Below are 25,506 nucleotides of genomic sequence, written 5' to 3' on the forward strand. Positions count from 1 at the left end.
TTTTGCGAAGTAATCGTTTCGTACATGAGTTGGTCCGCCTATCTCAATTCGCAAATCTTCAGTCGAGCCTTATCATGTGCAGTTATTCAAGGATTTTGATCAATCAAATTTGATATCATCAGTAACTCAGATGATGTAACTGGTGCCTTCCCCAGAATCTCGCTTTTTTTAGCGAACACTTTTGAATTCCAAAAGTCGGGCCGCAAAATTAAATAGTCTCCACTTGTTGTTGTCTGATAAAACTAACTTTTCTCGGATTATCAATATGTACTTACCAGCAGATTTGTCCCGTTTCAATAAACTGCCAAATAATCAGTTTCAGAACGTACTAAGCAACAGCATTCTTCCGATTCAGTCTACAGACCCTAACTGTCTCTTCAGATTGAACGAAGAGCAATTTAGTTTTGAACATCTAGATGGTACATTCAAACCTGACACGGCCATACGTATTTCGCGAACACCTTTGATCTCCAGCGATCCAAGCACTTACGCTTCTTTATCGAAGTTTGTGGAACAAAACCTTCGAAAGTATCACACTACATTGGGCAACATTAACCAAAATCAACTTACGAATCCCCTTTCCCTACCTCCAGAACCAACTGGTGTACAACCAGATGGAAAAACAGAAGTGCTTCCCATCGGCTATGGAATAAATCCTTTGATTGCCGACCCTTTTAAAAATGTTCACCTTACACCAGGTTGTCTTGCTGATGTGATCAACTTTGATGACCAGAAGCAGAAGCCACATGATTATAAGCTTTCAAATCCAAACTCTGTCCGCTTATGGACTAAACCAAAAAGTTTGAAAAATGATATAAATCCTTCCTCTGAGGATTTGAAGGTTCCCAAAAGCAGTTTGGTACGATCCACCTCCAACTTCATTGCTAAAGTTCTGACGGCCGATGGTTTTAACAGAAAGTTTTCTAATTCGGAATCAGTCTTATTAGCATGTCACGGAAGAGTTTTGAACTTGATTACATTAGCCGACGACGCTAAAGAAATTGATGCAGAGATACCTCTGTTGAAAGTTGTCTTTTCAACAGGTATTATCACGGCGATGTCACACATCCACTATGTCACCACTTCAGGGGAGACTGCATTGGATGTTTTGATAGCGTTCGCTTCTGGTGATATCTTCTGGCTAAATATTCCGAAATTGAAATATTCTCGCTGGAATAAGAATGCAAAACTCAAAAATAAACCTGTTATTTCTTTACAATGGTCAAACTGTGGAAACTTTGCAACTGTCGGATTTGGAGATGGTGAGGTGATGATCTTTCATAGAGATTTTGAAGATTCAGAAGTTTACAAAGTTGAGGAACGAAACGCAGAAAAGCTGAAGAACATATCAGTGCTTCATTCCCTCAAGTCGAGCCCGTCTTCAACCTTCAGTAATCCAATTGCGCATTATAAGTTCTCGTCCAAAGCTATCACAGGTTTGAATTGTCACCCGGAGTTTTCAAACATTTGGGCCGTGGCATGTGACGATGGGTTCGTGAGGATTTTTGATATGTTTGCAGAGCATATCACCGACTTGGTATCATCATATTATGGAGGCGTCCTTGACGTTTTATTTACGCGAGATGGCAAGTATCTACTCACAGGTGGGGAAGATGACATTGTTTCAGTGTTTGAGTTCACTAACGTTGGTTTAAGCAACACTTCAAATGGCCTCATCAAATTAGTCGTGCGTCTGGAGGGATCAAGATCGTGGGTACGTGCAATTAATGTCGACCTCTTTAAAACGACATCCGGTTTGCTTTACAGGATCGGTACCGCGGGGGATGATGGGTCGATAAGATTTTATGAATTCCAGCCTAGAAACCTTCCGAAGATTCGGAAATTAAAGGCAAGAGGCAAGCCTTTAATAAACCAGAGACAAAAGTCAAGTTTGACCTTGAATTCCCAAAGTGAGGTCAGCTTCAAGCAGTCTATTGCCGCATCGGAAACTATGAGGCGCAGTTGGTTACAAGGTTCAAAATTCGAGTCACAAACAGGATCAGTGTCGTCTTTGACATCTTTAAACCGTCTGCAGCATCTTTCCCTGTATGAAATAATCAATCAGGACAAAGTGGAGAATATGAAAAAGCATGAAGATTCAAACACGCAGGGAACCAACGGTAACCTCATTTTCAAAAGCCAAGAGTCTGTTCTCCAAACCCCAAAGAGAAATGTATCCCTTCACTCCATTACTAAATGGCGTGACTGCCCAATAATCTATCCAATTGGAGAGAAAAACATTCAGCTAGGTAGACTAAGTGGCCTTCAGTTTGAAAAACATTTTGTTTGGGCATTTGTGTCTACAGGTGATTTGATCCGTTGGAGAAGACCTTGAATTCAATATTGATTATGTAATTTAAACTGGTTACCCGTTTTTGAAATATTTTTTCTCCGAGCCAATCAACGCTTACTTTGATGTGGTGCGAGACTCTCGATCCGCGTTCGCCCCTAGGCGGCCGGTATTTCCATGCGGTAAAAATATTTTTCCCGTGAAAACCAATAGTCTGCCGGGCGTCGAACTTTTAGAGTTGTCAAATTTGTTTATTTCCGTTGGACTTGAAAGATTATAATCTTCTAAGCTGAGCTCGTATTTCGTTAACTAAGAGTCAACATGTACACTTTAGGTTTGCAGGCTATCCGCACTGCTGGCATAAGCAGGTAAGTATTGGAAATTTGAAGCGGGGCGATCCAATTGTGACAAAAGGTTTTGAAACCTATATGGACTACTCGCGAGAGTTTGCAGATGGCACTTTTGGACACTTCGCTTGAGTCATGGGAATTGACTAACATCATTAAGAAACTATGCCACTCTCAGAGAAATTGAGACTAGATTGAAGTCGATTAAAAACATTGAGAAGATTACCAACACCATGAAGGTTGTTGCATCCACCAGAATGGGTAAGGCTCAAAGAGCAATGGCATCTTCCAGAGCATTCAGTGAGGGTGATAAGGACTTTTTCGCAACCGCGGAAACCGCATCTCCTGAGTCTCCAGACAAGACTCTTATTATTGCTGTTTCTTCTGACAAAGGATTGTGTGGTTCCATTCACTCCCAAATTGCTAAGGCTACCAGAGCAAAGCTTTTGGAAACCCCCGATGCTGATGTTGTGACAGTTGGTGACAAAATCAAAGCACAACTGCTGAGAACTAGTAGTGAGAACTTGGTTCTTTCGTTCAACGGAGTTGGAAAAGAAGCTCCAACTTTCTGGGAGGCGTCCCTGATTGCCGATGAAATCAGCAAACTGGGTGAGTATTCTAAAGTGGAGATTCTGTATAACAAATTTGTGTCGGGTGTTTCTTTCGAGCCATCAGTTTTCCCCTCTTTCAGCCCTATCACAATTGAGGAGTCGCCAAAGCTTTCTGAATTTGAGTTGGAAGAAGATCAGCAAATTCCTACTTCGCTCTCTCAAATTTCTCTGACGAATTCGATTCTGAATGCAATGGCCGAGGGATACGCATCTGAGATTTCAGCAAGAAGAAATGCCATGGATAACGCATCAAAGAACGCCGGCGACATGATTTCGAAGTATTCGATTCTTTACAACAGAACAAGACAGGCTGTTATTACAAATGAGTTGGTTGATATCATCACAGGTGCCTCCTCTCTGGACTAAATGTGTTTGCAATCTGTCTACCAGAGTCTGGCCCGTAGGCTCACAAAATAGCAGAAAATAAACTCACTAGAATTATCTTTATTACGGGCTAATCTGTCTAAAGATCCAGTAAATCTAATGTCTGGGATCTTTGTCAAGCTACAATTTTGTCTGAAACTATGGTATGCATCCTTAGCTACATGTTTTCGTAATATTTCTCTATCTGCTTCTCTCTGAAATGTTCAAGAAACGGTTCTGTGTCCATCCGACGACGCTCGTGAGTTTCAAAGAAGCATAAAAAATCTTCCACTCCCACCTCATCGCAATTATTTGCTCTGATTGATTCTTGTTCCTCGTTAATATTGATCTTGCTTTTGAGAATTGATCTGTCACATGATCCGTATAAATACCCAGGCGCATCAACGGCAGTGGTGGAGACATTGACACCAAACCCTGACAGTTTTCTGCTTATCGAACGATTTATTCTTTTCAATGGACTATCTGTTGGGTTTCTTCTGGAGTTAAAAAGCTTTCGAATAGATTTGCAGTTACTTTCATGATCGTAGATCAAGATTTTTGCTTTGGAATGAAACTTCAAAGTCAATTGCTCCGTTGTTTCTTGACTCCTCTGGTTGATATCATGAATTTCCTGTATAATTGTAGAATTTTGGTCCACCTTGATATCTATTGGAGCTCTATTGGTGAGTGTTTCATCGTCCGTCATCTGTTCTTCACTCCCGTGAAATATTGCTACGGTTTTTGCAACGGGAGATAAAATATCCCCTAAATTTCTAGATATGCTAGTATCATCAGAATTCATATCACTCAATGGACTTGCATTTGTGCTCTGAATTTGGCCCTTTTGTTGATCTGGTGAATATATTGTTGTTCCAGCCGTTGTCATGTTTTCTATAATATGGTCAGTTTAAGAGATCAAAATGGGTGCTACTTACCAAAGGAGGATAACGGCTTATCTTGTGCTGAATATGGTAGCTCCAATGTGTCTACCTCTGCAATACTGAGGCCCTTTCTTGGTTGGTCCTCAACGAAAGAACTAAGTGGTCCATTTGTTGTGTTTTCGTCGAAAGAGTTTTCGTTCACATCTCCATTGCTAATCTGAGATTGTATTTCAAAATCGGGAAAGTTCAAAGATCCTTGATCTTCAGCTACATAAAATTTGCTGTCCTGTTGTTCTGTTTTCAATTTTAGGGTGTCAAATAGCCCAATCAGATCCGAATTTAGATAAATTTCGGGAGCACAGTTTATCAGTTTTTGTCCCCGGAATGAGATTTCTTGTGGAATAAGACGTTCGCCTTTTGGAGATGAATCTTCTAAATGGGCACATTCACAGTCGAGAGTACTTCCGTCCGTTATCAAGTTTTGGTCAGTGTCCATCTTTTTCAGTTTGATTTGTGAATCAAGGCAAGCTTGATCAAAGGGGATTTTCGATCCCCGCAAATGAATGGAAGCATGCTCCGTCGAACCGTTATTCGTTTGTTGTAATATCCTCTTCTTTACTTTTACATCAGATTTATCGACCACTATTGTCTTGTCATGAACAACTCTTGCAGTTGTTTTCTGTAAAAGTTCAGGATCAACAAGACTCCTCAATGAGCTCAGAGAAATTTGAAGGTCTTCGCTCTTGTATGCATTATAGCAAGATAGTTCTTGTTCTGATGACGCAGAGTCATGTTCATAATGTTCAGTCTTGTTGGTTCCAACGTTTTGGTCGGGCTTGGACTTTTTCTTTGTTCTGAAGAGGGTGTTGAGCGACCTCCAAGATTTGTACCATCCAGGGGCGTCTGGTTTTTCTGGCGCTTTGACTCTAGATCCTTTGGCTGTGGTGAATATACTCTTGTTAGATGCATGAGTTCTAGAGTCTTTTGATGTCAAAAATTTAGAGATCGAAAATGATCTTCTGGTCCTTGTTGGAGAGGCAGAGAGAGGCTCCAAATTTTGAGCCAAATCAGCCGAAGATCGACTTTGCTCCAGGTCAAAGTCAAAACCCTGTTCCGTGAAGTATCCGTCTGGCATGGCTCTAGGAGAATTTTGACTGAGCAACTTGTGGCCCAATTTGGTTCTGTATATATCGGTCAAGATAAAACAACTTCGAACGTATCCCTTTTTAAGCGCCAATAGAGCTGGGTAGTCATCCCACATTCAAAGCGATTAGGTCAGCAAGGTCTCGAAAAAAACATTTTTTTCGACAACTGGGCAAATAAATACTGTTTTACATCGTATCAAAACTACAAGTTTTGAAGAAACTGTTTGATAATTTAGTAGGTGCTCTGTTATTTCAGAATGTTAGATATCATCCAATTTATTGAAGAGAAAGGTGGCGATCCAAAAGCCATTCGCGAGTCGCAAAGGAAAAGAGGTGCTTCTGTTGAAATTGTGGACGAAATCATCCAAGATTACAATAATTGGACAAAGTTGAGATTTAAACTGGACGAACTAAACAAATCGCAAAATAAGCTCCAGAAGGAAATTGGGCTTAAGTTCAAGGCGAAGGAAGATGCCACGGAACTTTTGAAGGCGAAAGATGAATTGAGCAATGAAAAGGCAGAACTAATTTCGAAAGAACAAGAGGCTGACAAAAACTTGAGATGGAAAGTTTTCCAAGTTGGTAATATCGTACACGAATCGGTCATCGACTCTTGTGATGAAGCAAATAACGAGCTTGTTCGTACATGGGCCCCAGAAAATGTCAAATTTAGCGAACTCACGAATGTCGCCACTGCAACTGGAAAGCCTGCAAAACTTTCACACCACGAAATCTTGTTGAGGCTTGATGGTTACGATCCAGAGCGAGGAGTTAAAATTGTGGGGCACAGAGGCTACTTTTTGAGAAATTATGGCGTGTTCCTGAACCAAGCATTGATCAACTATGGTTTGAGCTTCTTGGCCTCTAAGAAGTACATATGTATGCAAGCTCCTGTTATGATGAACAAGGATGTCATGGCAAAAACCGCTCAGCTTTCTGAGTTTGACGAAGAGCTTTACAAAGTTCAAGACGGTGATGATGAGAAGTATCTGATTGCTACCTCCGAGCAGCCGATTTCAGCTTACCATTCGAACGAATGGTTCGAGAGTCCAGCTGAACAATTACCTGTTAGATATGCTGGTTACTCTTCTTGTTTTAGAAGAGAAGCAGGCTCTCACGGCAAAGATGCTTGGGGAATTTTCAGAGTTCACGCATTCGAAAAAGTGGAACAGTTTTGTATCACGGAGCCTGAAAAATCTTGGGCTGAATTTGACCGAATGATTTCCAATTCCGAAGAGTTCTACAAATCTTTGGGCCTTCCATACCGAGTTGTCAGCATTGTCTCTGGAGAACTCAATAATTCTGCTGCAAAGAAGTATGATCTAGAGGCTTGGTTCCCTTACCAAGAAGAATTCAAGGAGTTAGTCTCCTGTTCAAACTGTACAGATTACCAGTCTAGAAATTTGGAAATTAGATGCGGAATTAAGTCGATGAATCAAAAGGAGAAAAAGTATGTTCATTGTTTGAACTGTACCTTGTGTGCAACCGAAAGAGCATTGTGTTGCGTGCTTGAAAACTATCAAACAGAGGATGGATTGATTGTGCCTGAGGTTTTGCGGAGGTATATTCCGGGAGAACCAGAATTTATTCCTTTTGTGAACGAATTGCCAAAGAACTCTACTTCCTCCAAGAGAGCAAAGGGTATCAACTAGTTTTATAATATGCTAAAGTATAAACAGAAAACCAAAAATTAGGCTGTTATATTAACCCAGTACCATTTGCTCAAATGTAATGCATTAGGTGGGAACATTTTGTAGTTCCAACTGTCCTTTAGCGCTACGAATGGTACCACTAAAATAGAAATACAGAGAAATAATTTAATTGCGCTTTAAGTAATAAATTAGCTGCCGACATTCTAAAGCAACAGAGAATGTACGATAAGACAAATACAACTAAAAACTACAATGTACTTTTGAAGGACTCGTCTTTGATATCAGAAAATCTGCCATCTTCAGCTGATATCAACTTCGTCAGTTCAAATAAGTCAAATTATCTGCGTTCCAATATTGAAGTCCTGCCAATCAAATATGTCTCACAGAACACGTCGCTAGACATCAATGATGACTTGAATCTCCCCATAGTTTTTGATGCTCAGGGAAATTTTGAGTGTTGTCTTTCAAACCGGTGGCAAGTAGATCATGTAAGTTCCAGCCAATGGGTTTTTGAAGATACAGACACTGGAGAATCCGATATTTACAAAAATGTTTTGCTGTCGGGAAGCAGATCTCAACTAGTCGTTGAACAAGAAGATTCAGGCGATCATGAGCATAACCTCAGTGCTAAAAATGACCTAAAATATGTGGAGAGATTAGTTTCTGTGTTTGTTACAAGATCTTCAATGCTCTCTGAAACCAAAAAGATATAACTCTCCTAATTTACATTATCTCGCTTACATTGGCGGGCATTTCGGCAATCACAATACTGAAAAAACTCTCAATATCACTTAGGGCCTCAGCATCAGAATTTGTCACAAAATTAATCGCAACTCCCTTTCTGCCAAACCTTCCAGACCTTCCAATTCTATGGACATAGTTTTCTTTCTCACGGGGCAAATCATAGTTAATCACCAAAGAAACTTGCTGGACATCTATTCCTCTTGCCCATATGTCGGTCGAAATTAATACTCGTGAGTTTCCAGACCTAAATTCATGCATCACCCTGTCCCTTTCCTCTTGGCTCATATCTCCATGCATCGCTGATACAGTGAAATTGGCTTTTCTGAGAGAGTCACTTAACCAACTCACCTTTTTCTTGGTGTTACAGAATATGACAGCTTGCGTGATCGTGAGAGAGTCGTATAGATCGCATAATGTATCAAACTTCCAATCTTCTTTCTCCACTTGGATATAATATTGGTCAATTCCTTCTAGTGAAATTTGTTCTTTTCGAACTAAGATCTTCGTAGGATTCGTCATGAACCTATTTGTCAGGGATAAGACCGCGCTAGGTAGAGTGGCTGAAACGACAACCACTTGAGTTGATGAAGGCATATACTGGTATATCTCATATATCTGATCTTGGAAACCTTTACCCAATAACTCGTCTGCTTCATCTAAAACCAACATCTTGATGTTTCTGATATTCAGGGTCTGTCGCTTAATCATATCGAGTACCCTTCCTGGCGTTCCGCTCACTATGTGCTGCCCTCTTGCCAGTTGTTTGATATCCTGACCAATAGATTTTCCTCCTATACAGGAATAACAGCGTATTCTCATGAAGTCCCCTAGCGCACGAATGACACTTTGAATCTGAGCAGCAAGTTCCCGTGTTGGTGATAGCACCAAAGCCTGTGTATCGCTTCTGTTTGTATCGAGAACCTGGAGCATACTGATCGCAAATGTCGCAGTCTTACCTGTTCCTGATTGTGCTTGTGCAATCACATCTTTTCCTGAAATAACCTCCATGATCGCCCTCGATTGGATTGCTGATGGAGCTTCAAACCCGTATGCATAAATTCCTTTAAGCAAATTATCTTTCAAATTCATTTCCTCGAAAGAACCCACCACAGGAACTTTACTCGAAGTTTGAATAGCCAAAGATCTATCAGCCTCTCTGTCAAAGCTCATATTGGAAACCGAGTCTGTAATTAACAGAATTGCGGCCTTTCTATGTTGGTGTGAAAAGGTCTGGAAAATGTTGCAAGAAATTTTTGGATTTTTATATTTCATTTCTTAAAACACACAGACCAAAGCAATGGGGCAGGATAAGCATCAGGCTATCAAAATTCTTATTGCAGGAGGACACTCCTGTGGAAAGGTACGTGTATATCCATTAAAATGGCCAAGCGAGACTGACCTAAAAGACTTCGGCTTGTAAGATATTGAAAGATGAACTTGAGGCGAGATACAAGTTCATTAAAATCGCAATTGTTGACATGGAAGACTATCAAAAACCTAACTATTCTGAATTTGGGCCATCAAGATTTGATTTTTTTCAAGTCCGTGCACAAATGGAGGCCAGAGAACTACAGGGGTGTGATGTTATTATCGTTCACGGTCTTTATGCCTTATACGACAAGGCCTTACTCGAATCTGGGACTATAAAAATTTTTATCGACTGTGATGCAGACGTTAGGCTTGGTCGATGGATAAAGCGGGATATATTAGCAGGTTCAGCAACTGGTGATACTAAAGCAGAGCGGGGTGCTCTCCTTAAACGAATGCTTACTCAGTACCTGAGCCAATACAGAGTGGAAATGGATGAGTTTATATTCAGAACCAAAGAATTTGCAGACATCATCCTGCCTCGAGGTGCTGAGTTAGCAGGTTTGTCACTCATTATTGATGGAATCCAGCATCTTATTAAAGACGAGAATGATAACACTATAATGACAATAGGGGGATGGGGACACGACAATAACTTGCAAATTCGCAAAAATACAAATACAGTTTTGAGTAATCAGTCACAGCCTACCTTTACTTCCCTCAAGAATGATAACTTTGAAAACCATAATAGGAGATTTTTCGAACTTAACTGACTAAAAGTATTGAGTTTAGAAACGGGATCATCAAATCAATCATACAAATCTTCGGCTGAGGCTGTGATGGCTATCTATGATGTTTTATGCGATAAATTTGTTATCAATTTACTACAATGAATGGATATACACACTGCGGTATTTTAGATCTAGCCAGATGCTTAATTTCTGAGTGAATGAATATTTCCGATAATCATCCAAACATTCTGGATATAGCGTTCATCGGTTAGAATGACTCATGCCAATGATCAGAACCCTTGATACCAATTAGAAATGGACCTTATTTCATACGTTTGAGAACCAACCACAGGGCGGTCTTTGGCTCACTTGTCAAACAATAGACAGGAGCTTACTTGCATCTACTTTGAGAAACCCTCTTCGCAATCTTGATCACGTGGATGTATCGTCCACCCACCCATATACATTATTCACTCAAGGAGAAATTTTACGGGGTAACCATATTGTGTCATGCACTATTTTTTGATAACAGAAACGGGGTCTCCTGCATATGGGGAAAAGTCGCAATACTGATGTTCTGCTGTGAATTCTCCACGCACAGACCATTTGGGCCCAAATTTGAACAGCTTAATCACAAAGTTTTAATTTCTTTACATATTCCAAATGCTGTCTAAGAGGATTTTACGGGTTGTATTGCTATTAGTGTTCTCTTTGAAAATTTGTGCTTTGGATTTTGATGATCTCAAAGATACCAAGGTGAATTTTATAAGTGCTGTGTATTATACAGAATGGTCATTTTACAACAAGCATTACCCTATTGATGTTCCACTTTCGCAAATCACAAATATTTACTATGCCTTTGCCAAGATTGATCCCAGCTCGGAAAGCACCAAGTGGGCCGACAAGAACGTTGCACTTGAAGAATCTTTTCCTTTATATCATGCGGAATTTCCGAACTCCTGTGGAGCTAGAGATGAACAACTATACTTCGAATTATCAGGATCCAAAGGATCAAATGAGTTTGTTAACTCTACAGGTTTAATAGGTCAGTTATCACAGATGAAAGAACTGAAGAAGGGTCTCAAGATTTCTTTGGCAGTCGGCGGTGAGAATACGAATACCTTATTTAATAAAATCACCAGTGATGACGCACAAATTGAGAATTTTTCGACGAATTTAGTCCAAACTATGGTTGACTATGGATTTGATGGACTTGATATAGATTGGGAGTTTCCGACAACAGAAAACGCTTCAAAGTTGATAGCGTTGATGAAGTCTCTCAAAGAGAAATTTGAATCACATGAAAGGATGAATGGGTTGGAGACGAATTCATATCTACTATCATTGGCTTTGCCGCTAGATATCTCTTCATTGCTGTGCTACGACTTTGAAATCTTGCAAAAATACGTTTCATATTTTAACCTCATGGGATATGATATGACAGGTCCTTGGTCGGAGAAATCTGGTTATCATTCAAACTTATATCCAGCGGATGATAGTTCTGGTGCATCGATCGATACGTCTGTCCGCTTTCTCTTGGAAAGAATCGATCGAAAGAAATTGATTCTAGGGATGCCTAATTATGGAAGAAGCTACGACTGTATGAAACCCGGTGATAAGTTTCATACATGTGCAAATATTGCAGGAGTTGAACAAAAGAAAAAACAATGCATCATAAATTATCATGACCTTCCTCCGGATGGATTTATTGAAGTCTACAATTCAACGGTCGGATCTTCATATGCTTACAACCAAAATCGGGGGATAGTTTTTTATGACAGTCCTTTGGCTGCTCGCCAGAAGGCAGCTTACGTTAAGCAAATGGGACTAGCTGGCGGCTTCTGGTGGGATTCTTATGGCGACAGCTATTGCAACTCTAATAACCGCTCCCTTTTGCATAATTTTGTTGATGAACTCGGGGGGACAAGTGCACTGAAACTTAACGATGAAGTCATAAACGAGAACTTCTATAATGGTCAAGATGATGAGCCAGCCAGATCGTGCGCAATGAGACGCCATCTGGTACGCACAAAGGAACTCTTCAATTTTACTTTATGTGCACTTATTGTTTTCATTGAATTATTATTACTATAGCTCGCTTTTAGTAAAAAACCGACAATGTTGACTGACAGTATAATACATAGACTGATTTCACAGAATTGGACTAAACAAAGAAGCAGCATTCATATGCCAAAGGTGCGAGAGCCCTCAGCCCGATACTGGCTTATCCTTGTTCTCCCCCAACCAACTATACTCTTCATCAACTTTGTCGACATGTTCAATTTGTGCGAATAGTATATCCCGAACTGAGTAATTCAACGGACGTGATGATCTTATGTCGTGATCTGGAATTTTCTGTAGATCATAATGATCTAACTCTGTATCATTCAAGCCACCCGGGAACGCAAAATTGGTAAAGTTCAACTTCGTCTCTCCTCTTGTTTTTGAGAAGACACTTTGGTCAACACTCATAGTTTTCACTCTGTCGAATGTAGAAGTATGCAGCTTTTCCCTTATAGAAGTGGAGCAGCTTGTAACTTCTCCGTGTTCAAAGTCTCGATCAAAGAGAAAATATTTTGATTGATCTGTCTTCTCGCAGGCTTCAGCTTTGAATTCCTTGTCGCACGCTCCTTCTTCTCTATTGGAAATCTGCTGTACATTTTTTTTCGATAATAATGAGGATACGTTGACTGACGAGGCTCTAGCTGAAGCGTCATTTCTCAAGTATGCCCCCTCTAATGTCTCATCATCAGAGTCAGAATCAACTCCAAGAAAACCCTCTAGTTTATTCAAATCCAATATTTTGGTCTGATTGGTATCCTTGTTCAGAAGTTGTAAATGTTTTGATGATTTGACTTGCCTTAATGGTAAATTCCCATTCAATTGTTCTGAAGACTTGGTACGTGCTATGTTAATTGTCCTGCTCCGTTTTCTCTGACTTTGAGAGCTGTGATAAACAGCAGTCGATCTCTCAACATCCCAGCTGCCATGCTGATCGTAATTGCCAGAGCTCGCTCCTAAAAGAAATTCTGTGCGTAAAAGTGGAAGTAGTTCACCTTCATTCAGAGATCCTAAAATTGAACTAAGATTGAAATCGTAGTCAACCAGAGAATACGTCATTTTTGTATCATTGCGCTTCAGGTATATTGGTGTGCAAAGAGGTATCTCGCTGAACAAAGATTTGGCTGTGATTATCTGCAGGAACATCGAAATCACAGCGCCGTGTGATACAACAAAAACAACTGTATTCTTGCCTTTATCTGAAGATTGAGAGTCTTGATAAAATTGGGTGAGCATACTCAAATAACTGAAGCAGCGAGAACGGAAATCATCTGGAGATTCGCCATAGTCACCGCACCTTCCCAATCTATTGTACAGCCAACCTGTGTCTCTTATAGATTTTAAACGAAAGTTGTGCGATTGACAATGGAATTTTGTATCTTGCTCAGACTCGATGTAGCTATTGAAATTGCTGATGAGAGATGATCCGCCGTCGTTCGGAGGCAAAAACTCAAGTTGATAGTATTCATTGAGCCAATCTGCTAATGCTTGATCAACCCTGAGTTTCAAATTGTGCTTCAACTTTGAGCTAGATGCTACGATCTGACTCGCCAAGTATTCAGAAGTTTGAATGCATCTATTGTAAGGAGAAGAATGTATGATTATTTCTGACGGTGTACCCTCAGGCTTCAAACTCTTAATACTGGATGATACCCTTTTAAACGCACGCTGAACTTGTTGCGCAGCAATCAAAGAATTGAGAGGCGGATCATATGCTGCCAACCAAAAGGATGGATCGTTATTAATCAAATCCGGGCGAAAATTTTCATCACTCAGATGAACCTCTTTGTCTGCTCTAGCAGCGTGACGGAGAAAAATAAAATGCATGTAGAACACTTATCTCTCTCCACCAGACTATCTTTTCTTGGGGCGATAGGTGTTCGACGGACTCCCACACAATTGTAAGCTCAGTTGAGTGTTTAAGTTGTGAAGACGAGATTGAAGGAGACAAAAACAAACGTTATCATGAATGAATGAAATGTTTTTACATGTTCGATTTGCATGTGTTTTGGTAATTAATTTATACACTTCTGGTGTGGCAAAGTAAATAGGCGTTGTGGCAAATTTGGACCTCTCTATTACTGCATTCACAGGACAAGAACAAAAAATTATCAGATTGCATCCGACATAGTGGCAAGGGTGTGAAGGTATTCGTTCATTCATGAATCCGAAAACGACCAAGAGTTCCCTTCAAATGAAGCGTAACATCTAAATTCGTTACTCAATCCATTTTTGTGTTCAGGGAAAAACGATGTCATTTTCAAATCTGGATAGCAAGATCTGACAACATCTGCCATCCGCTCTCCCGTACAACTCATGAGTCTGTATCTAGACTTAGCAGCTTTCGTCTTCTGAGACTTATCATTGCATAGCAAGGATTTGGCAGCAATGGCAGACTTCCTTTGACAATCCTCCTCTAAGAACGGTGGATCAATGAGCAGCCGATCACACTTTCCAACGAGGTGTTCTGGTAATTCCAATGGGTGATTGTAATCAAAAAACCCGAAATACTTGGAACCAGAGAGAACTTCAAAACGGCGATCAAACTCCAGTAGAAAAATCCTCTTGGTTGGTAACTCGAGAGGATCACGTAGCTTGATTGCTGCATAAACTGAAGGTGCACTGACAACACAGATAGTTGTTTCACTATCTGCACCGTCTAGTAACTCATCAGCTAATATATTCGCCGTCTCATCACTATACCAAAATTGCGATAATTGCCAGTCTTCTTTGAAGTCATCGATTGACAAGGTTGATCTAGCAGTAAAATCCTCTTCTGCTTGATGACTCAATGCAGTGAATCGCTCCAGACGCTCTTTTTCCTCATTCTTAAATTCGGTTAGGGCCGCTAGAGCATGTGAAGACAAAGTCCTGCAAGATAGTTAGTGCATTTGTACCGAAAAAGTTCTTACATACAATTCTTCGTCACTACTTTCCATGCTATGACTTTTATGTTGTGATCGATTGCGTATTCTGTTACACAAGTACTCTTCTGGTTCTCAAACTTTTGCTCTGTTGAAATGCGAAAAAAAAAAATCAAGTGGATAGAATCATAATAGTAAAAAAAATCTCCCCTCCCGGGATCGAACCGGGGACCCTGAGATATCTAAACAATTACAGTCTCATGCTCTTCCAACTGAGCTAAAGAGAGATATTATTTGATTTAACACATACTTGGTTTATTAAGGTATTTCTCAAAAAGTTATATTTTGAATTTGGTGGTTTCTTTCCATGGTTCCAAAACATAAGATTCAAATTATTTCGAAAAAGTGAACCCATTCTTGAGCTGCTGGTTCAATTCATAACCAAAGTTCTAAAAGAGTACTTTTCGAGTCTATCGGGGAACAGAAGAACGCTGAATCTCAAATCTTGAAGCACCTGAAGGCACGAACAATTAAAACTTTTGCCTGTTGCGTTTACGTCACGTTTCTTGTTCGAGATTATACTTATACAAAAAGGTTTTTAAGTTTCACGATGCGAAATCGTTGCTTGGAAAACTGTATACTGTGGAATTAATTGACGGCGGAAGCCCAGTCCGATAAAAATGACAATTTCGAGTTTGCGAACTGGTTAGTAACATACAATCAGAGCTGCTTGAAGTTTGGTGATTAAGTTGCCTGATTTATTTCCGGATACTTAATCAATCATGAATAGAAGTTTCATATATAAGCGCCATGTAATCATTTAGCATATCTGCTGATGTAATCATTATGTCAGTAAGTTGTTCATGAAATTTAAAAAAGGCTTATCCTCCGCGAATAAATAAAATAGAGCTCAAGATACAAGTGAAGTTTTCAGTTTGGACCCTGAATATAAGAGCGGGTGTTTGGGAAACAGATACTTGTACACATCTCGCAATCAGATAATTGAGCAACCGATCAAGCTTTAAGTGGGGGAGAAACTACCCATTGGTAACCCAATTAATCGATTATACTGCGATACATATTCAAGGTCCTACATTTTGGGCCGAACAACTCTTTGGTCTTGATACTAGACTGACACCAATGGTATATACGAGAAGGCATCAATTGAGAGAGACACAGAGAGAGGGAAGCTTAGTACTATAACGATGAGGAAAGATTACAATAGATGACGGATGGAAAACCTCTTTTTGGAGTTTTTTGAGCAGGTGATTGATGAGGTCCAATGCTGCCTGTGCTCTAATCCCGATCCCTGTCGTATAATATTTGGATCCAATATCAAGATTGGTTCAGCTTATAATCTTTAGATCTGAGTCTCTCATCCATTCTTCTATACTTAGTAAATCAGTACTGCATAGGTGATCGAATAAGTTAAGATGAGGGAGTATGAAACTCAAAATGAAGAAGTCACTAAAGAGATCCGCCAGCGTGAAGTGTTGAGGCATGATTTGTCCATGCAGATGCATATTATTTAGAGAACGCATTAACGTTACTGATAAGAAAACACTAATCTTCTCAGGCGCTTAGTATCATTCAGACATTGTTACATGTTTTATTTCAATTTGTTTAAACTCGCTCTGGTATACATACAATTTACTGATATGAACGCCCATCCTATACTCCTCTCAGGCATCTCTATCGAAGTTCACTGCAACTATTATTCGTTATGGACTGCATTTGCATTTGTAACATTCTTTTCTCAAGATGGTTAACTTCTTCAGTATTCATAATGCTGTAATAAATAGTTCACTCTTCTATACCACCTAGATAAGTAGTTCACTTTAAAATGTGGTGGAAACCTACTAACTTACAGTATTCTCAAAGTGGACCTGGAACTTTCCCATCCGATCCTTAATCACTTCTGATACACATCACGAACGCACACACATGCTTTATATGATGTGTCAATTGCCTTGAGTCAGCTTCCTTATCAGTCAGAGTCACGTGATTCAATCGCGACTAGCTTCATCACAACAGACACACATTGAGACTAACCGTTTGGATTTTATAATTGGTTTATTTGGCGTTCAGTCGTAATGAGATACAAATGCTGCATGTGCCGTATAAATGTTGCCAAAATTGCTCATTGAGACCTCTTCATTATCATGAGCGTTCCGACCTCACCATTGTGGATTATTTTATCCAAACTGCCAAAAATTAAAAGCCCATCCGGTAGCTTATGTGCTATTGAAAGATTCCTTGGGATGTGTGTCATCACTCAATAAGTGCATTCAGCGCTTAGGAGGACCAATTGAGCTATATTCTCTATTCAACAAATTGCGGACTCTATGAATCCAAACTCTATAGTAATGACACTCCTATTCCAGGAGCTACAAAAAGACAAAAGATTTGAGCTGATAAACCAGTATGATGCAGACTTGTTAACAGTTGTTGTGAATCCTTGAGCCCTTCATTTGTCGCTACTATACCGCCATTTCATTATGGAAGGCAATTACTTTGGTATCTTCAACAGACATGAGAATATAAGTCTGGAAAGATTTGTCAGAGAATTTGCAATATGGCCAAAAGAAACAACCATTTACCTCTCAGAAAAGAGATAGCACAGCAATTGTTTGTAGCTCGACAGATGATACTTATATAAGTCTGTCTGCTTCATGGTAGATATTATATTACTCTCAGATATACAGTTTGAGAGTTGTCCTCTATTCAAATAGAGATGACAATGCACCTTCAGATAGTACCAGGAAGCGCAACAATAAGACCTCAGTATTTATTCTGGTCCAGGTAGTTTATTTAGTCTTTAGTCTATTGATTATGGTTTAGGACTGGTGTTATTTTAGGTCGTCAAATCTGAGTCTCACTCTATTTCTTATCTTGCATAATCAATAGTGCATGAAAAAGTAGATAAGCGGCCCGAGACCAACATGCACCAGCTCCAACAACACTTAATATATTTGTATTTATCTGATGTATACCAGGTTTCAAATGTTTAAACTTGGGGGATGACTTAATACTACCATCTTAAGAAAAAATTACATCGAATCTTGAAAGCCATCCCTGTATGTTCAAATGCGGTTAAGGTTTGGCTCATACGAGCTTTGCTAAGTTCAATATATAGTTTTTCAGGAATTTGCCTCACAAACATAATTCTAGAAGCCTCTACTTACTACTTATGCTTGTAGTGTATAAACACATCCTGGGTCTGGATGGCGTATTGTAATTAATTGGTCGTAACTTAATCAGGTAACTCTCGCTAAAAGGAAAGGGGACAAAAGGTAAATGACAAGTCCATCAGGATGACTATGTCTTGATTTTCTCTATCCCTGTTGAAACCTCTCAAACTCCAGTAGCACCTTTGTAAGCATACTGAACCAGCAGAGGTTAACAGATTATATACGGCAAGTACCTCAACAACGACTATCCTAAATACTGATCCAAGCAATTTGCTGGGTTTTACCTATTGTCGCTATGTATTTGAAGGCATCCATCCACTAGATAAAGAATGACTAAACCCACAACTATTAAATGATTACACCAAATCTACTACATAACTGTAAATAGACTTATTTGACTTTTTGTCCAAAAGTGACAAAATCATTGTGTTGGAGTTTGTTTGGTTTGAATATCAGTGAATGACAGAGAAAGATTGTTCATGTTAAGTGAAGCAGCAAATTTAAGTTAGTCAAAGAAAAATTATACAGCTCATGTAGCTTCAGTATCTAATTGATATTGAGCGCCTGATAAGCATCATGCTTAATTGTTGATCTTAGTGCAGGTCTCTACATCATACGCACCTTGCTTGCATATGCATTGACTATTTATGCTTCAGCACACTGAACCAGACAAATTGGTGTTACATCCAGTGGCTAGATCAAATTCCAGCTGACTGATTAAAAAACGAAGTAAGTTAAAATTGGCATATCCATCATTCAAGACATCTTACAGCTGACTAGTGAAATAATCATACAGCGTGATTGATCTTTCAACATAGTTATATCAGCCTAGGCAAAGATCACAAAGGAACCAAAAGTCTCTGAACAAACTTATTTGTTACCAGGTCCATTGAATATCCATTTCACTCACTATCTAAGAGAAAAATGTTGTGATGAAGTTAGTTGTGAACGTATTCACGTGACTCTAAGTGATAAGAGAGGTCACGGAAGCAATGACGCACAACATAGAGTATATGTGCGGGGTGACTCAGAAGTGTTCCCGGATTAAATGGAAATATTTCAATGGGACTGTTTCCGGTCTTCTTTGAGAATGCTATAAATATGTGGGGTTCGTCCAACTTATAAATGTGAACAACTTATCTAAACTGACATAGTAGAAGAGTGAACTGTCAACTGCAACATTATGAATACTGAAGAAGTGAATCATCTTAAGAATAGAATCTTACAGATATTTTGTAGTATACAATATTCTTGTAATATTTTCTCAATTTTGTTTAGATCCCCGTTTTGATTAAACTGTTCGGATTTCCATTATATGTACATATATCTTGAGTTTAAATATAATAAGGTTTAGGTACTTTCCCGACCCGAAATTTTAAATTTTGAAGTAGCATTTATATCATAGTGAAGCAAAGAGTAACCATTGGCTGATCAATTGATGGTAAAATAGCACCTTTGCTTATCTACACAACCAATCTTATCTTCAGGGTTTTAGCCAATTTCTGCTTTATGCCTAAAGTACACTCGTACTTACGTAGGCTGTGTGTCATATCAAAGGCTAATAAACTATCCATTGCAGGAAGAGGACCGAACAAGAGATGCATACAAAAGAAATATTGTGATTTAAGTCAATTGCTACTGAGTCACGTGACTTTCAATGATACGGAAGCTGGAATAAGATTCATGACAAATTAATCGGAGGACATATCACTTGTTTCAAGTGCAGTTTACGATTTGGTATAAAAGCCTCAAGGCTCAGTGATCTGAAATCACTATAATAATATGGTACATATCCGCTAGTTAGTAGACAGCTTATCTAACTGATATGCTATAGGAGTGAATTAGCTGAGGCTTGCCATGATCGCTTAAGCAGCTAAGCATTTTTGGAAAAGAATTCCCAGAAAAAAGTTCTGATAGGAGAAGATCGCAATCACTTCAATAATGAATAATGAGTGTAAGTCTCTTTGTGCTCCTGTCTAAAATTCATGTGATACTCGTATATCGAGGCATAACTTCTTGGGATAAAAGATTTCAGTAGACTGTCCTTATGACAATTAAAAAAGAAAGTCAGTTCACCGTCTGCATTGATTTAACAATCAATTCGGTAAGGTTGTCAATCTAGTAGCGGATCATCAAATGAGCTTAACACGTGCTATGCTTTTAGCTTTCCATTGACCAACTACTGAAATGCCCGACTTATTGGTTTGGATGCATGTTCCATTTCTTTTCATCTTCAATATTCCACGACAGACTGTATGAAGATTTGAGACGATTCTTTCTTTAGACTGCACCAGGCAGTATACGGAACGGCATATTATGTCTGCGAGAGCTGTGCCATCCCAGCTCTAGATAAGGCAATATGCATAGATCTATAAAGATTTATGTAACTCAAAGTCAAATTGCATCACGCCGCAGCGCAGAGCATGGCTTTGAAATTGACGAATTCTTTCCATTAGACAGTCAAATCGTTTAGTGCTGTCTGCCATTGTGATTGATTAATTTTTGATTGACCTGAGTAAATATTCCGAACTTAATGCTTTGATCCGTTATTCCAGTCTGCAAAGTTGTTCCCGAGAAGAACGTCCCCTTTCCCTGGACATTATTTTGTGGAACATGCTTTAGACAGAGACATGTTTCTGTTGAAGAAGATAGTCCCAAAGGTATCAGATGATTATGTACTCGCTTACATAAGTAAGCGAGTACAGTTTTTCAAATATATTATATCAGCAAGAGAAGATAGAAGATCTGGCGCTTAAGATAAGGTGATATATAAAAGGAGCGTTAGCCCACCTTATATAACTGAAATAAATAATTAGAAGTGTCTTACAAGTACTTTAAAGTTATAAGATGTCCACAGCTAATTCATCGCTGACATCGCTGCTGGATGCATTACAACAGTTTCACATAAATATATTTCCGATCCTTTTCAAAGTAGGGCTGTGCAGGCTTTGCATAAGCGAATAACCTATGCATGTGAATCTTATAAGCTTGTAAATACCTCAATGCTCAGCAGGATTGCTACTAGTGACTTATTGTCAACGCAGCAATCCGCAAGTCATATTTGTAAGATTCTTTTCTTAAGATGGTTGACTTCTTCAGCATTCATATTGTTTTCAGTTAATAGTTCGCTCTTCTTACTATATCAGTATAGATAAGTTGTTCAACAAAATATGTGGTGGGAACCCTCATATATATAATATTCTTGGAGTGACCTGTAACATTCACAATTCGATCCTAAATCACCTGACAGACACATCACATATGATGTGTCGTTTCCTTACGTCAGCTTTCCTTATCAGTCAGAGTCACGTACTTCAGTCACGACTAGCTTCATCACAACAATATTACATCAGAGATAGATTTTCGGATATCTAAACGTCATTCAAGCACATTCAGCTGGAAAAACATGTAAGTCTTTGATATATGCTGAGCATTGAGGGATCTGATAACCGATAAGATTCAAATGCATAGCGGTTTTTCGCGTGTGCAAGATATGCATATTGCAGCAGTCATAATTTAGAATGACCGGAAACATTTTTCACAGAAAATTATTTGAGGGGGGGAGTCCTACTCAGGGACAACTTTGCAGACTGCAATATAATATAAAAGTATCAAGTTAGGCATACTGAATAAGGTAAATAAAGACTATCTCATTTGGAATGGCAGACAGTGATAAAGAATTTGACTTTCCAATGGAAAGAATCCAGCACTATTATTTTTGAGACACATCACGTGTGCTGCAGGAGTTAACCATCTTGAGAAAACAATCCTATATCTCCAATTATGCGTGTACTGAAAAACCGTTCTAAGTGACATGCAATTAATAACTTTAGAATGAAATGATCCAGAAAATAGGAGCGTAAAACCAACGTATGTCATCATATCACCTGTATCGGTCGCTTTTGTTTGTATCTTGACTGATGATACTCATACAAGTCAGTCTGGTTCAGGGTAGATATCAACTAATAGTACTCTTAGATACACAATTTCAGATTGGTCGTCAATTCAAATAGGGAAGAAAGCACCCCTTTAAATGGTGTTGGGAAACGCGACAAGTACACCTAAGTCTCTGCCCTAATCTAGGTACTTTATTCTATTGACTCAGGACTGATGCTATTTTAGGTCGTCGGATCTGAGTCTCACTCCTTTATCTCATCTTGCATAACCATTGATGTATAAGAGATCAGGTAAGCAGATCGAGGTTAACTCATATTAGCTCAAAACCCTACCGTAGGCCTGACCTGCTTAAACTTCTTCTAGCATCTTTTTCGACTCAAGACTTTTAACTCTACGTCGACTCAGGCTTTTTGTAAGAGTGTCACCAATGTTCAGACTCGATATCACATCTTTCAATTCTAGATTTCCTTTAACCACTTCCTCTCGTAGAAAGTGTACACTTATATCAATATGCTTGGTTCTCTGATGGATTGTAAAATGTCCGGATAGCTGGTGAGCACTTAGATCGTCAACCCAGGTTAGAGGCCGTGCCATCAGTTTGACAAGGCACTGATCTGGAACTTGTTTGAGCCACAAACACTCTTTTGCAGCTTCAGCCGTTGTCATGTATTCAGCTGTTGAGCTAATATGAGTTAGTCTCGACCTGCTTACCCTATCTCTTATATATCATTGATTGTGCAAGATACGAGTAAGGAGTGTGAGGCTCAGATCGGGAAACATGAGATCGAGGAAGTTGAAGAATCTGCACTATTAGCCTCTCGCTCGACATCTCCTTTATGTATGCGCAGGTAACAATAGCAATCTGCCATATCTGAATTACTATATAAGGAGGGGAGAACTGCCAATCCCGGTGGAAGACGAGACTCTAGGAAAATTCCTACGTGAGCAAGCAGATGCTGCAGTCTTCGTTCTCATTAGAGAATCTCTTCAGCCTGAAGTGAGCGAAAGACTACCTCCAGAAATAACAGGAGCTGACATTCTGTCATACCTTATGCAGTCTTAGGGGAATCTCTCTATCAAAGAAGTATACTACTACTTCAAGAAAGTGTGCAAACAAGTTTCAGCTGAAAGTGTCAGAAACATGGAACAAGCAATTGATGCAATGCAAAAGCTATCGTACCAGTTAGAAAGTGGTCTATCCGCTTCCGGGGTATGGATGGGTCTTCCTTGCTTTGACCCTTATTGACAGTCCAATGGCTGAAAATCTGATTCTTACTTCGTGCCCTGTGTTGAGCTAATATGAGTTAGTCTCGACCTGCTTATCTAATCTCCTATACATAATTGATTATGCAAGATAAGAGAAGGGAGTGTGAGACTCAGATCTAACAACCTTCAATAGCCTCAGTCCTATTTGAGAGTCGCTAGACTAAATCACCTCTATTAGAACAGAAGCTAGGGTATCATTGTTCCTATTTCAGATACTATATATATAAAGGGGTGCTAACTCCCTCATTTGAAAGAGAGGACAACTCTAGAATTATATATCTGAGAATATTTTAAGTTGATATTTACCATGAACCAGACAGACCTATATGAGTATTATCTGTCAAGTTACAAACACCCTGAGAATGTGACTCTTGAATATTGCAGAAGAATGGCAGTTCCATTCATCAGAAACTTGAGTAACACTAACCAAGTCTCGAATCAGGTATTATCTTCTCAACCTGACTCGGAAACAACGACAAGAAGAATGAAAAACAAAAGATGCAGTTGCAAAGAGATAGTGTGCTTCAGGTGTCAACGAAAAGGACACACAGCGACTATCTCTCCTGCGCCGGCAGCCGTCGCAAGAAATATGGCTCATATGAGAGAAGAATCGAATCTAGACATCACATCTGGTGCCACTGTGCAAAAAGACATGGACTATGCAATGCGTCTTGGACCACTTGACGATGAGTCTTATTGGTTAGGCTCAGGATGTACCATTCACATTAGTAACAACAAAAGTCACTTTGACAGTTTCACTCCATGTGATGGATTTGTGGAAGGTATTGGTGCCCAATGTGCTGTTGAAGGCAAAGGTACGATCACTACGTAATGCCCCCCACCGGCTCCAACTGGTGGGTGTGAGATATGTTCCACAATCTCAAAAGAACCTCATCTCATTGCAGAAACTGGTGAACGTGGCCAGCAACGTTATGATGGGAAAGGATTCAATTGTTCTCAACAGTGTTGAAATTGGCACTCTATGCGCTAATAAGCTATATAGAGCAACTTTCAAACCTACACCTTACTTTCCGGCTGCTCTAGCAGTCTCTCCAGGCTATATGCACTCCAGGTATAAATATCCCTTCTCTGCTGTCTCTAAATAACCTCATCTTCCTAGTGCGGACACCCCATGTGAGGCGTGTGTCCTTGGCCTAGCCACAAAAGTTATACCCAAGAAGAGTCGTACAAGGGTGACTAGACCTCTTGAGCTGGCCCACATTGACCTATGTGGCCCCTTTCCACCACCCATGATGAAAAAAATTTCCTGACTATTATTGAACTTGTCACTCATATGACCATCACTAAATGCCTCACCAACAAATCTGATGTCGTTCCAATAGTTGTTCGGTTTATCAACGAAGCTGATAGGCAATTACCTTTGTTATTTCCAAGCTAAGTCGATATCTCAATAAACCTTTAAAGATTCACCTCACCCAAGCCTAACACGTTCTAAAATATTTGACGGGGACCCTGGATTACGTAATTATATATCCGAAACCCCTCTAACCAGGAACATATGTTTCGCTCACAGGGTATTGTGACGCTAATTGGGCTGGCGACAAGAAAAGACTCAAAACCTCCGGATGCATTTCATTGATTAATAGTGTTCTGATGTTGTGGTGAAGCTAGTCGTGAATGATTCAGGTGACTCGGACTGATAAGAAAGTTGACGTAAGCAAATGACACATCATATAGAGTATATGTGATGTGTGTCAGAAGTGATTAAGGATAGGATGGGAATGTTACAGGTTAAATTTGAGAATACTATAAATAAATATGTGGGTTCCCACCACATATTAGGCTTGTAACATGACATACTCAGATAGGTCTGTCTGGTTCGCGTGCGAGAGGCTAATAGTGCAGATTCTTCAACTTCCGCGATCTCATGTTTCCCGATCTGAGTCTCACACTCCTTACTCTTACCTTCCATAATCAATGATATGTAAGAGATAGGGTAAGCAGGTCGAGACTAGCTCAACAAATTTAAATCCAATCGATTACGTAATCAAACTGAGTTCTCCTAGGCTAACATTTGCTTCAAAACTTTAACATTCTATTTCTGACAGATATGTACTCTCTAATCATCGGTAAATTTTCATTTTGACTGATTTTTACCATTTATTTTTGTTTCTCCTGATCCCAAATGGCCCGT

General features: G+C 39.5%; 12 protein-coding genes across 12 annotated transcripts; 7 read left to right on the plus strand and 5 right to left on the minus strand.

Annotated features, from left to right (window-relative positions):
- Nucleotides 1-265: 265 nt before the first annotated feature.
- Nucleotides 266-2,335, plus strand: OGAPHI_007046 (uncharacterized protein; the record flags this gene model as incomplete). Its single annotated transcript, XM_046208399.1, has 1 exon — nucleotides 266-2,335. The coding sequence occupies one exon, from the start codon at nucleotides 266-268 to the stop codon at nucleotides 2,333-2,335; it is 2,070 nt and encodes a 689-aa protein (XP_046058163.1).
- Nucleotides 2,336-2,611: 276 nt separating this feature from the next.
- On the plus strand, nucleotides 2,612-3,614 carry OGAPHI_007047 (uncharacterized protein; the record flags this gene model as incomplete). Its single annotated transcript, XM_046208400.1, has 2 exons — nucleotides 2,612-2,658; nucleotides 2,798-3,614. The coding sequence occupies 2 exons, from the start codon at nucleotides 2,612-2,614 to the stop codon at nucleotides 3,612-3,614; spliced, it is 864 nt and encodes a 287-aa protein (XP_046058164.1).
- A 175-nt stretch (nucleotides 3,615-3,789) lies between these two features.
- On the minus strand, nucleotides 3,790-4,497 carry OGAPHI_007048 (uncharacterized protein; the record flags this gene model as incomplete). The annotated part of the gene is made up of 1 exon (XM_046208401.1): nucleotides 3,790-4,497. One exon carries the CDS (start codon nucleotides 4,495-4,497, stop codon nucleotides 3,790-3,792), a length of 708 nt encoding a protein of 235 aa, XP_046058165.1.
- Nucleotides 4,498-4,538: 41 nt separating this feature from the next.
- Nucleotides 4,539-5,627, minus strand: OGAPHI_007049 (uncharacterized protein; the record flags this gene model as incomplete). Its single annotated transcript, XM_046208402.1, has 1 exon — nucleotides 4,539-5,627. The coding sequence occupies one exon, from the start codon at nucleotides 5,625-5,627 to the stop codon at nucleotides 4,539-4,541; it is 1,089 nt and encodes a 362-aa protein (XP_046058166.1).
- Nucleotides 5,628-5,894: 267 nt separating this feature from the next.
- On the plus strand, nucleotides 5,895-7,289 carry OGAPHI_007050 (uncharacterized protein; the record flags this gene model as incomplete). Its single annotated transcript, XM_046208403.1, has 1 exon — nucleotides 5,895-7,289. The coding sequence occupies one exon, from the start codon at nucleotides 5,895-5,897 to the stop codon at nucleotides 7,287-7,289; it is 1,395 nt and encodes a 464-aa protein (XP_046058167.1).
- A 218-nt stretch (nucleotides 7,290-7,507) lies between these two features.
- OGAPHI_007051 (uncharacterized protein) lies at nucleotides 7,508-8,002 on the plus strand (the record flags this gene model as incomplete). Its single annotated transcript, XM_046208405.1, has 1 exon — nucleotides 7,508-8,002. The coding sequence occupies one exon, from the start codon at nucleotides 7,508-7,510 to the stop codon at nucleotides 8,000-8,002; it is 495 nt and encodes a 164-aa protein (XP_046058168.1).
- A 10-nt stretch (nucleotides 8,003-8,012) lies between these two features.
- Nucleotides 8,013-9,203, minus strand: OGAPHI_007052 (uncharacterized protein; the record flags this gene model as incomplete). Its single annotated transcript, XM_046208406.1, has 1 exon — nucleotides 8,013-9,203. One exon carries the CDS (start codon nucleotides 9,201-9,203, stop codon nucleotides 8,013-8,015), a length of 1,191 nt encoding a protein of 396 aa, XP_046058169.1.
- A 308-nt stretch (nucleotides 9,204-9,511) lies between these two features.
- Nucleotides 9,512-10,114, plus strand: OGAPHI_007053 (uncharacterized protein; the record flags this gene model as incomplete). Its single annotated transcript, XM_046208407.1, has 1 exon — nucleotides 9,512-10,114. One exon carries the CDS (start codon nucleotides 9,512-9,514, stop codon nucleotides 10,112-10,114), a length of 603 nt encoding a protein of 200 aa, XP_046058170.1.
- Nucleotides 10,115-10,735: 621 nt separating this feature from the next.
- OGAPHI_007054 (uncharacterized protein) lies at nucleotides 10,736-12,166 on the plus strand (the record flags this gene model as incomplete). The annotated part of the gene is made up of 1 exon (XM_046208408.1): nucleotides 10,736-12,166. One exon carries the CDS (start codon nucleotides 10,736-10,738, stop codon nucleotides 12,164-12,166), a length of 1,431 nt encoding a protein of 476 aa, XP_046058171.1.
- Nucleotides 12,167-12,280: 114 nt separating this feature from the next.
- On the minus strand, nucleotides 12,281-13,960 carry OGAPHI_007055 (uncharacterized protein; the record flags this gene model as incomplete). The annotated part of the gene is made up of 1 exon (XM_046208409.1): nucleotides 12,281-13,960. The coding sequence occupies one exon, from the start codon at nucleotides 13,958-13,960 to the stop codon at nucleotides 12,281-12,283; it is 1,680 nt and encodes a 559-aa protein (XP_046058172.1).
- Nucleotides 13,961-14,292: 332 nt separating this feature from the next.
- OGAPHI_007056 (uncharacterized protein) lies at nucleotides 14,293-15,072 on the minus strand (the record flags this gene model as incomplete). The annotated part of the gene is made up of 2 exons (XM_046208410.1): nucleotides 14,293-14,981; nucleotides 15,066-15,072. The coding sequence occupies 2 exons, from the start codon at nucleotides 15,070-15,072 to the stop codon at nucleotides 14,293-14,295; spliced, it is 696 nt and encodes a 231-aa protein (XP_046058173.1).
- Nucleotides 15,073-23,658: 8,586 nt separating this feature from the next.
- Nucleotides 23,659-24,183, plus strand: OGAPHI_007057 (uncharacterized protein; the record flags this gene model as incomplete). The annotated part of the gene is made up of 1 exon (XM_046208411.1): nucleotides 23,659-24,183. The coding sequence occupies one exon, from the start codon at nucleotides 23,659-23,661 to the stop codon at nucleotides 24,181-24,183; it is 525 nt and encodes a 174-aa protein (XP_046058174.1).
- Nucleotides 24,184-25,506: the final 1,323 nt, after the last annotated feature.

This window comes from Ogataea philodendri (genome assembly GCF_020536065.1).
Source record: "Ogataea philodendri strain CBS6075 chromosome Unknown scaffold8, whole genome shotgun sequence".
In the NCBI taxonomy this organism is placed as follows: domain Eukaryota; kingdom Fungi; phylum Ascomycota; class Pichiomycetes; order Pichiales; family Pichiaceae; genus Ogataea; species Ogataea philodendri.